General features: G+C 46.7%; 1 protein-coding gene across 1 annotated transcript; it reads right to left on the bottom strand.

Annotated features, from left to right (window-relative positions):
• Positions 1–5,635: 5,635 nt before the first annotated feature.
• On the bottom strand, positions 5,636–8,823 carry LOC123410865 (uncharacterized WD repeat-containing protein C2A9.03-like). Its single transcript, XM_045103799.1, has 10 exons — positions 8,705–8,823; positions 8,491–8,610; positions 7,970–8,140; positions 7,788–7,874; positions 7,154–7,288; positions 6,953–7,063; positions 6,776–6,867; positions 6,584–6,689; positions 6,301–6,387; positions 5,636–6,214 (listed from the first exon to the last, which is right to left on the bottom strand). Exons 2-10 carry the CDS (start codon positions 8,605–8,607, stop codon positions 5,801–5,803), a joined length of 1,320 nt encoding a protein of 439 aa, XP_044959734.1. The 5' UTR covers positions 8,608–8,610; positions 8,705–8,823; the 3' UTR covers positions 5,636–5,800.
• Positions 8,824–12,045: the final 3,222 nt, after the last annotated feature.

The raw sequence follows: 12,045 nt of genomic DNA, 5'->3' as shown, positions 1-12,045 counted from the left end.
GAGATGATCTCCACCCGCTGCTCTAGCACCGTGGCGGACTATTCCAAGCGCTTCCTCGAGAATATCCCTTGGGTGCGCCCCATTGTCGACGACGATGAGCAGGATATCTTCACCAACAACTTCGGCAAGACCATGAAAACTCAGGTCGAGATGATGAAACCAGCGACTTTGGACGCGTCCAAGGACTTAGCAATCTCCTTTGAGCACCTCAATACTGTCACCAGCGCCGCGGCCCCCATTGCATGTCCCAGCCGTCCACTCCGCCCCATGGCTGCACCTAATCTGGCCTTACCAGACTCCTCTAGCCCCTTGCATGCACTCGTCTTCAAAAGACTCACGCCGGCCGAGATGGATGAACGTCGCGCTAAGGGTCTTTGCTTTAATTGTGATGAGAAGTTTGCGCTGGGCCATCGCTGCAACCAGCTCTTCTACATTTAGTCCGCCGACACCGAAGACGAGCAGTTTGAGGATTTCCAGGAGGCACAAATCTCGCTCTTTGCTGTCACCGGCATTCCCACCAACGACACAATGCAGGATACTCTCCGCATCGAGTATCGTGACCTGGTCGCCCTTCTTGATTCAGGCAGCACTCATGGCTTCATCCATGAAGAGCTGGCCACCATCGTCGGGCTGCCTTTCTCCTCCAATCATCGCCTTGGAGTCACGGTCGCTAATGGCGATAAGGTGACCTGTCGGGGACTCCTGCAGCAAGTTGTGATCACCATTGACAAGGAGCATTTCGTTGTGGATCTGCATGTCATCCCATTGGGCGGGTTCGACATCGTCCTCGGTACACGATTCCTCAAAACTCTTGGGCCAATTCTCCTGGATTTCACGATGCAATGGATGTTGTTTTGGCACTCGGATCACCGTGTGGAGTGGTCGGGACTTGGCTCCCTCGGACGGCCTGCACACCTACATGCGTGCGAAGGCAAGGACCTCTTGGACAGTCTTCTGGCCATGTTCGTCGACGTTTTCACTGACCCTCAGGGTTTGCCACCGTAGCGTGCACATGACCATCATATTCATCTTCTTCCCGGGACACCTCCAGTTGTTGTACGCCTCTACCGCTACCCAACTATTCAGAAGGATGAACTGGAGCGCCAACGTTCAGAGATGCTGGCTCGTGGTCTGATATGTCCTAGTTCTTCAACATTTTCATCCCCGGCTCTACTCGTTAGAAAGCATGATGGGACTTGGCGTTTCTGTATCGACTACCACGATCTCAACCTTGTCACCATCAAGGACACGTTTCCAATTCCCGTTGTCGATGAACTTCTGGATGAGCTCAAGGGTGCCCGCTTTCTCACCAAACTGGATCTCCCGTCAGGTTACCACCAGGTTCGGATGGCCCCTGAGGATATCCACAAGACGGTGTTCCGCACACATGAGGGCCCTTTTGAGTTTGTGGTGATGACCTTTGGTTTGCCCAATGCCCCAGCGACGTTCCAAGCACGCATGAACGACGTCCTCTGTCGCTACCTTCGCCGGTTTGTGCTTGTGTTCTTCGATGATATCTTGATCTACATCTCATCCTGGTCGGATCACCTTCGTCATATCAAGCTCGTCTTGGAGGCTATGCGCACACATTCAGGTGTTTCTCAAGCGCTCCAAGTGTTCTTTTGGGGAGGAAACCATGGCTTATCTGGGACACGTCATCTCCGCTGCAGGAGTTGCCATGGACAGAGACAAGGTTCTCGCCGTGGTAGACTGGCCAGTTCCGCGCGACGTCCGCGTTGTGCGTGGTTCCTTAGGACTGGCAGGATACTACCGCAAGTTCATTCAGGATTTTGACACCATTGCAGCTTCCCTCATAGCACTCCTAAAAAAAGAAGGATTTCTTTGGACGCCTCCAGCGACTACTGCCTTTCAAGCTCTCAAGACAGCTCTTACCATCGCCCGTGTGCTTCAGCTGCCGAATTTTGCATTGTCTTTCATTATGGAGTGTGATGCCTCTCGATCGGGTTTTGGGGTAGTCCTGTCTCAAGGCGGCGGCCACATTGCCTATTTCAACAAAACCATTGCCTCGCGCCATGCTTCACTCGTCGCTTACGAGCGGGACCTCATTGGCCTGGTGCATGTCGTGCGCCACTGGCGGCCCTATCTTTGGGGACGTGCAATCGTCGTCAAAACTGACCACTGCATCCTAAAGTTTTTGCTGGCTCAATGCCTCGCTACCATTCCACATCATCATTGGGTGGACAAGCTGTTGGGGTTCGACTTTACGGTGGAATATAAACCGGGTTGCCAAAACATCACTGCCGGCGCTCTTTCTAACCGTGATGCTCTTGTTGGCCAGGCACTTGCCATAACCGGGCCTGCTTTTGATCTGTTTGAAGCTCTCCATTAGGATGCTCACACGGACCCGGCACTCATCGCATTCCTGGAACAGCTCGAATCTGGTGAGTTGGGCCAGCCTTAGGCTCTCGTGGATGGTGTTGTTACCGTCCAGCAGCGGGCTTATGTGCCACCTGCGTCGCTACTGGTCGGGGAGGTCCTGGCTGCAGCCCGCGATGTGGGACATGAAGGTATCCAGAAGTCGTTTCATCGTCTTCGCCATGATTTCCATCTGTCGCAAGCAAGGGCAACACTTCAACAATATATTCGTGCTTGTCAGGTTTGTCAATGCAACAAGACGAAGCAGCTTCATCTAGCCGGCTTGTTGCAGCCCTTGACAGTTCCATCTCGTGTCTGGGAAGACATCTCCATGGATTTCATTGAGGCACTTCCTAAGGTGGGCGGCAAGAGTGTGATCCTGACCGTCGTGGTGCGTTTCTCCAAGTATGCACATTTCATTCCCTTGACACATCCATACAGTGATGAGTCTGTTGCTAAGGCCTTCTTCTCCAACATTGTCCGACTTCATGGGTTTCCAACATCCATCGTTTCGGACCGGGATGTGGTTTTCACTTCGGGCTTTTGGAAGGCTCTGTTTGCTGCAGCACGGACTCCCTTGCACATGAGTTCGGCCTTTCATCCACATTCGGATGGACAATCGGAGGCCGTGAATCACGTCATCACTATGTACCTACGTTGCATAACTGGGGACCCCCCACGGGAGTGGCTACAATGGTTACCTTGGGCGGAGTACTGCTACAACACTTCGTGCCACTCGGCATTAAAGGATACTCCTTTCAAGGTGGTTTATGGACGTGATTCCCCCTCACTCCGGGACTATACACCGGACGAAATTCGCAATCAGGTGATGGAATGGTAGCTCGTTGACCATATCAGTTCTTACTCGACATCCGTGAGCTTCTCCTTCAGGAAGCACAACGGTACAAGCATTACTATGATGATAAGCATCGGGCCCTTTCTTTTGATATTGGAGAGTGGGTTTGGCTCCGTCTTCAGCACTGGTCGGCTTCATTCCTTGGAGTAGGCGCAAAAGGGAAGTTGGCTCCCAAATATTATGGGCCTTTCAAAGTCCTCGCTAAAATTGATACGGTTGCTTACTGTTTGGAGCTACCCCACGTGTCCGCATTCACAATGTTTGCCATGTCGAGGTCCTGAAGAAATACCATGGTGAGCCACCGGAAGTTTCGCCGATGCTTCCCCCGCTGTTTCAAGGTCGAGTACATCCAACTCCTATCCAAGCATTGCTTGCTCGTATTGCTCGCCGTGTTCAACAAGTGCTCATTCAATGGGAGGGCCAGCCAGCGTCTGCTGCTTCATGGGAGGATGTCACAACCTTCCGCGATCGTTATCCGGGTTTCCAGCTCGAGGACGAGCTGTTTCAGAATGGAGGGGGAGATGTCATGTGGGGTCAGCCATATAGGCACAAGGCAGGCCCCACACGGTGTGGGCCTGCACCGGCCTAAACTATGGTCTAGTTTAATTATAGAAGTTGTGTTAGATTACGAGTTTGGGTTAGTTGAAAAGGTTTAGTCTTGTAGAAGGTTACCCTGCCAACTCCCAATTAGAATAGGAGTTTGTAATCTGGTTTTATAATCAGCCTATATATAGCCAGCCCTTGGGATCAATAAAATTAAGGAGAGAATAATCTAAACCCTCACCTCCTTGCTCGTGCACTACGGCGCCTCTCCTCACCCCCTTCTCCAACCATAGGCCGGCGAGGGATTCGCCCTCGCCCTCCTTTCTTGCACGCCTACAACTTGCGCGGTAATCAGCCGGGCCGTGACATGCTCTTAGTGACATGTGCTTCGCTTCACTGCCAGTATCCTTCACTCATTTATTGGTTCATATTCAGCATTATTCATGAGAATAGGTAGCTGGAAGCCCTTGCTCGCGAGCCACACCCTTCATTGTTTTTTCTTGCATCATGGTTACACTTGAGATTTCTCTATCCCCCAGCAGAACACTTTTTCATGTCATTTTCGTCCACTTCATATCACGTTTGTTTGTGTGAAACACGAATATCTCTCTATCCCCATCAAAACAATTTTACATGTCCTTTCCTCCACTTCATATCATGTTTGTTTTGCGTTAAACATGAATATCTCTACTTTTTCTAGGGGTACAACTACATAAAAGCAATTTCAATGGAGCGACCCATTTTATCCGACGCCGTCCGTTTGAATTGGCGAGGACAAAAATGATGACCCAACGCGCCGATCCATTATCAAAACGCGTCCGCTTCGCGTCCGCACCGATCCATTTTCGGCCCAAATTTGGGACTGAAACACGTCGACGCGGACGCGAAGCGGACACGCGCCCCCTCGGTGTCCGCCCCCAACCATCACGGTTAATATAATTTATGACCGCCATCCTCGGGCCAACGCACCGGCGACTGCGGCCGGTTTTTTTTAATCCGAGCGTGCGGTGGGTTCCGTCATCTGCTTTCAAAAGCCCGGCCGTCCACATCTCGCCATCCCTTTGTTTCCTCGTCGACGACTCAGCAGCCATGGACAACGGCGACAACCTCGTCGTCTATGCCCGTGCGATGCTGCCAGAGAAGGTCGCCTACCTGCAGGCTAAGAGGGCGATGCACCAGGCGCACGAGCGCGCCCGTGCTACGCCCGACTTCTTCCAGAACACCCTCGTCGTCCATCCCCGCGCGCTTCTTCCAGAGGAGGCCGCCTACCTTAAAGCTCAAATGGCGACGCACCAGGCGCGCGAGCGCGCCCCGTGCTGCGCCACCGTCGACACCAGCACCATCCGCTCCGGCACAACCCGACCTCGCCCCCGCGCTGGCACAGCCCGCCCCCGCTCCGACATAGCCCGACCTCGACGCCGCCGCCGAGGACGCCTAGGTTTTTTTTTCTTATTTTTCATTAATAACGAACGCATGGACTCTCGTCGACATTCGTGACCGGCTTTTTATAAATGTTTAAATTATGCATGTTTGATGCACGCCGGCAAAAATGGGTCGACCCAGCGTTGGGCGCATATGCGTTGACCCAAACTTCGAAGCGGACGTTCGTGTCCGCCTGGCCAATCCAAATGACTAAAGGAGGACAAAATCACCGTCCGTTTAGATCGGCCCGTTGGATTTGCCCTAAGGAGCTTCTATTCCAATTAGTAGATCAACCAGGAATAAGCAATAGGTTGTACCCTATCTATCGTAGTTGTGCTTTTCAGTAAAGGTAAGCTGATGGGGAGCAAGATAAAATCAGCATATTTTGTTAGACTATTGCTGGCTTACAAAAGAGACATGCAAGAGTTCTGAGAGATGTATGGGTGATGACATCACTTATAACAACAGGCTGTCAGTTTGTTCAGCGCAACCACACCTTTGTAGCTTTGCTTTGGTTTAGTCAGAGCGCAACCACACCAAGAGATATGTACATCCTTTCTACAACATGCGATCTTGTTATTATAGACCTCAACCACTAGCTATTCACAGAGCTGAATCAAGGTACCCGTAGAACCGTCGACGACTGTACTGGAGGAGGCTGCTATAGTTGCGATCATGCACGCTGACAAAGAGAGCCTCGGTGTCAGGACTGAACGATATGCCGGCAATCTCACCAAAGAAGTCCAGCTCCTGCTTCCTGTCGTACCCGCTCCCGACGTCGAAGATGTGGATGAAGTCTGCAGCTTCGGCCATTGCGAGGAACTTGCCGTCAGATGTATAGTGGATCGACCTTATGGCTCCCATGTTGCCTCCCAGGACAGCAACAGACTTGGAGAGGTTACGGGCGTCCCAGATCCTGCATGTCCTGTCTTGGTTACCAGTTGCGAATGTTCGTCCGTCTGGGTTCCATGCCGATGCAAACGAATAGTCCAAATGACCACTGAGCTCGTGAATCATCTGAGGGGAAACAAACAACCAAAAGCTTGTGTAAATTACGATGTCGTTATTTAAAAGTCGATGATTGGGCCTTGCGCTGTACTTACTTTCCCCGAATTAGCATCAACCAGAACACCGTCAGGATTGTCCCCCACAACAGCAATGATTTTACCATCAGGGCTCAAGGATGTGTGCTGCATCAAAGAAAGCAAAGGAGCAAAACAAGGTCAGGCTGATATCCCTGTTGTGACCTAATGGAAGACAAAAATTCTTTGACCAAGTATTGAGTATTGACTTTAGTGCCAGGTTTTGATTAGGAAACTACAATACACAGTGCAGCAAACAGAACACTAAATATAGACAAGTGCAAAGGATGAAGCTGAGGCTTACATTCACAGCCCAATCGAAATGAAAATGATTGCACATTTGAAACTTCTCCATGTCAAAGTCTCTTAGTCCACAATCATTGTTTGATGCTAGGAAATGCACGGAACCACTGCCAAAATAATATTTAGATTGTCATCAATGAATGCTCAATTTCACAGAAACAATGGAACAATTTGTCCATAGAAAATGACCTACCTAGGTTTCTCAAATATCTCCAGACAATTCGTAATGCCATTGTCATCATGAGTTGACTTGGAACAATAGCTTATTCCTTGACGGTCCAAAAACTGCATTCCACAGATAATAAATTATATTGTAAGTGGTTGTAAATGTCAGAGATGGAATAAAACGTTAAAAATGAAAATAAGTTACCTTGCAAATTAGTTCTCCATGAAACCCACCAGCAACCAGCAGGTTATTCTTCACTGCCAATGTGCTAACTTGAGTCCGACAAAAGCCCTCATAGAAATTCCCCTCGTGCTTCTGTAGTCAAAAGCAACAAAAATATTAAATATATAAGGATCTGTAAGAAAAATGCAAGCTCAAACAAACACTTGGAAAAGAAGTTTGTACCTCGCATGGAGCAACATGTCCTTGAAGATCAATGACTTCGTGCTTCTCAGAGGTCAGTGGTGACCAATGAAGCACAGACATGTATGATGTAAGATAAACATCATGCCTTGTCGTTGCCCATACTAAATTTCTCAACTGTATGAAAGTGATGGAGCAAGCTTAATAATTTCATACGATCAAGCAGACAATTAATTATGTGACAACATCTGATTGCTCAGTACAACCATATATTAAAGAGATACAAGGCATGTTCAGTGTTGTAAATGTTTGTTCCCGTGTTAGGACTTGGGATGCCATACTGCAATTTTACAACTGCATTTCTGCACTTCATGAAGTACATATTCAAGAGAATGTGTAGACCTTGCTAGTGGCTAATTTTCATAGGAACAGTTGATTATTTTTAGTACATTAAAGCTCTCTCTGCATGTATTCTATTAACTGAACATCAAAAAAGAAAATCTGCAACAGACTAGCTTGTGCAGGACTACAGCCAAATATTGGCAAGCATGTAAGAAAGAACACAATAACAGACATACAATCTCAATTAGCATGTCCGAAAACCCCTCCTTGCTTAGCATGAACTGAGCAAGACCCAATGAAAATATGGTACTACCAGAAGTTACCATTTTCTCACCTGAAAATGAAAAATGGTCGGTCTCACCGATCTTGTGTTATACGCAAACTCGTAGTAGAGTTGTCCTTTCTCCACAGGTGTACATACCTGCATCAAGACCACCACGGAAAAACCTCAGAAACAGAACAGGAACACAAAGTACTCTTACCAATAATCTATCTTCTTGTCTAGCGCCATCATACCTTCTCCGATAATCGTCCAGAATTAGGTATGTTCTCAAAGTTTGTATACCCTTCCAGTCTTGACTTCCTATATCCGTCCCTTGTAATGGTCAACCTTTCCCAGGGAATTCCCTGAATGTCCTTCCCTTTCAGGACTTCCATCGCCGATGTATCTTCTGAGGCTTTACCAATCTACAAGCAACAAAACCCACCTCTGTCAGACGGAAAGAAAATTATCCTGAAACTGCAATCCTGGAATCTAGAAACGCCACAACTGCAGGTGAGACAGTAATTAATCTAAACTGTAATATGCATTTGACCAGAAGTGTATTTATCTGCAGAACAAATTTTGCCTAAGATTAATTGTTGAGCTCAAGCTAGCAGCCTACATAATTACCACAGTAGCATCCAGGATTAATGAACTAGCACAGGCACATGTCAATTGATGAATTGAACTAGAAATCGAGCAGGAAAGCGAGATCAGCAATCAAGTCGGAGACGAGAACCCATGGTCCAAGAGCTTGGCAGGCGGGCGAACTTACAGATTGGACGTACTCGTCGTCCTCGTAGTCGGAGTCCCCCAGCAGGTCGGCGAAACGGTCATCCTCCTCCTCGCCCTCGGGGTACACTCCGGCGAGCCCGCCGTCGTACAGCGACATGGCCTGCAAGGACGCCGGGGGAAAAGCTGCAAATTTGAGCCGAACTCAACCAAAATTTGCGGGGAAATTTCGAGATTATGTCCGTGAGAACATTCACCTCGGTTAATTTCGGCACCTTGGGTTTGGAACGGGCTTGAATCGCTATGGAGCTAGGGTTCTTAGTGTTCAGTGAGGGAGAGGAAGCAAGGCTGCCTTTTCTTGTTGGCACTTAATAATCACAGGCGAGTCTCTGAGAAAACCCTCGTAGAAATAAGAATTGAGTTTCGCTTCCCTAAAAAAAAATTGAGTTTCGCTTCGATAGACCCTCTAAAAATTTGCACGAATCTTAATAAAATTACTTAAAAAAGATTGCCGTCATGTTAGCCTGAAGATCAAACGTATTAAATAAATTGATTTGGATAAAAAATTAAATTATTCTTTTGATTGAACATGCACCTTTTAATCAAACGCAGCCGTTTTAATCCCAATGTGAGTTTGGGTGAAGAGTAAAAGAAACTAAATTTTTAGTGTGTGAAAATTAACAAAATGTATGTTTGTTTGTAAAATTTCATCAACATATGACATTCGTGAAAATCATGGTGAAAAAAGAAATCAATACTCTAAAATATTTTTTCAAATGGATTTTTGAGCATCGGTTTTCTTTGCCCCATTTTCTATGAATGACGTTCCATGATTAAATTTTACAAGCAAGCAAACTTTTTGTCAATGTTTCACATCAAAATAGGAAGAATATTTTGAATTTCCCTCCGTCCGAAAAAAGCTGTCCCCGTGGTTTTTTTGCAGAAAACCCCTTGTAGAAACTCCGACCGAACCCGCAGTCCTGCTCCCTTTCCTCAAACTCCTTCCTCTCTCGCGACGCCGGCGACACCCCTCGCTCCCGCCCCACCCCAGCGATGACCACGCCCCCGCTCCACACCGGTGACGCCCCTCCTTCCCCCTCCCCCTTCCCTGTCGCCCACGTCGTCGCTGCCGCCTTGCTTCGGCCCACTCCGCGCTACCGCCTCGTTCCCCTCCGTCAAGTGTCAATTTTTGTGTCGATCTGTGGCGAGGCGGAACAACGGGGCCGTGCCGGAGCAGCGCCAGCAAACCCGAGCAGCGGCGAGCCAGAGCCGGGCCTCGACGGGGAGGTTGGGTCCGTCATGATGGCTCGCCTCCGCATCGGAGATCCCTCGCTTGCCCCCTTGCCGGAGATCCCCCGCTTGCCCCCGCGTCGGAGAACCACGGCGAGGAAGGCTAGATTTTTTGCCCTCTGGCTCTCCGATCCACGGCGAGGAAGACTCGGTCAGCAGCTGCCACTACCCAAAGCCTCTGCTTCTATCCCTGCACTTTTGTTGTAGTGTTGATGCGTTTAACTGAATTTCCTCCTGTGCTCCAGCAGAACTCCCTGGAGCTGCAAGAGAGCAACGCCGGCCACTTGTGGTGGTCCGACAGCCTCCGTGCGCCGCAGCACCACGTCGTCCCTGCGTCGACCCAGTCGCAAACGCCGGCCATCTCCGGTATGCGCCTTCAGCTTGACAGAGTGGGATCTTGTTATCAGTATGCGCAGAATGATGTAGGTTAAGTCAACACCTAGCGAGCAAACGCCCATGTGCACGGTACATAGAAGGATATAGTCCTTCTGTACTAGCATGGATAGATATTTGGGAGCCAGTGTAAATGATGTTTTCAATGGATTTTGTATGTTGGAGCTCTGTTTTCATCCAGATTGAAAACAACAGCAATGTTTACAAAGAGAAAACAATTTCTTTGAGAAATGGCTTCACTTCTGTCTAACTTCAGCATGGCCGGCCAGCTCCCGCTGTCGATTATCTGTGTGCAGTACTTGCTAATCCGCAATGCCCAGGATGGTTGTATAAGAAAATAGTTCATGATTATAGCAGAGCATTCTGAATTTGAAGTGGTATGATCCAATCAAAGGTGGCTTTTTAGACAGGTGGTTTGTACCTGTAGTTAGATGATTATTGGAGATTGCAAGTCTACAACACACATATGTCATCAGATGTGTTGATTTACCGCTCTCTATTATGTTATCAACCTTGAAAATTTCAAAGGGGAGTACCTTCTTGCGTTCAAAAAGGACCCGCAGTATTATTTCAATGGTTATTAATTAGTTCAAGAAAACCGTTGTAAAATGATTATAGTGGTGCATTGTGATCAATCCTGATTGTGATAGTTGTGTGATATATTTCGTTGTTGAGGTAGACTGTAGAAATGCTCAAATGAAGTCACATGGTATCATGGTAGTATACACTATTCAGTAGCCTGTTATGTGCCTGTTTAGTTGCAATGGTATTGGAGTCAAATGGTATTGGAGTTTCTGCAATGGTTGAAAAGATAAGGTTTTGTTTGTGTACTGCAGAATTTTTTGGAGAATAGGAAACTATCCTGTCTATTGAAGAAGAAGAAGAAGAATATGAAGAATATGAAGAACAAGAAGAAGAATATGAAGAAGAATAAGAAGAATATGAAGAAGAAGAAGAAGAAGAAGAAGAATATGAAGAAGAAGAAGAAGAAGAAGAAGAAGAAGAATTTATTCTAATGATCTTATACAACTTGTAATGACCCTTATGAAGATATTATTTCTCTTCTTCCAACTCCTTGTAATGACCTTGTACATCTTGTAGTGACTCTTAATAAAGATATTATTTCTCTCAACTTGAGTTTTTGTCTTTATATCTTGTCATAAGATTTTATTGTCAAATTAATTTAAATAATTCAAATAAATTCATAAAAATCCAAATAATTCAAATAAATCCAAATAAATTCATAAAAACCAAATAAATCCAAATAAATTCATAAAAAACCAAATAATTCAAATAAATCCAAATAAATTCATTAAAACCAAATAAATTCATTAAAACCAAATAAATTCATAAAAATGCAAATAATTCAAATAAATCTAAATAAATCACAAGACATACTCCAATCTTATCTTATTGAACACATGACACACGACTTTAAGGGGGCCAACACAATTCGAAGTACACAAACTTTCTGATCCACACCTACGCAAAGTGAAAGTTTCTCATAAACTCGCATAGAAGAAGCTATTGCTAATCACATGAGCCATCACATACAACACTAACTGAAAATCCACTAACTGAAAATACTGGGCACGACCACATAGGTTCCATCATTTGTCTACTCCATATAGAGATGTGACCCCGTAACTCATTGCATCACGCTAGTAACTGCTAAGATTCGGCTAGTAACTGCTAAGATTCAGCAAAATTGGCCTGAACTCATGAAACTCATATAATCCCTATGCGGATTTCTAACAGTTAGCCGGTTGCTAACAGTTACTAGCCAGTTGTTAACAGTAGAAACACTGTGGTGTTACTAGCCGGTTGAATATAATGTCGTTGAAGGGAATCTATCATATTTTGCTTAGAGATGATGCTGCTGCTGCCAAGCTCATTCCTGAATATGGCAAAGCTC

Source organism: Hordeum vulgare, chromosome 7H (genome assembly GCF_904849725.1).
Source record: "Hordeum vulgare subsp. vulgare chromosome 7H, MorexV3_pseudomolecules_assembly, whole genome shotgun sequence".
Taxonomy (NCBI): Eukaryota; Viridiplantae; Streptophyta; class Magnoliopsida; order Poales; family Poaceae; genus Hordeum; species Hordeum vulgare.
The sequence above is the reverse complement of the archived record's forward strand: the minus strand, read 5'-3'. Positions and strand labels throughout refer to the sequence as shown.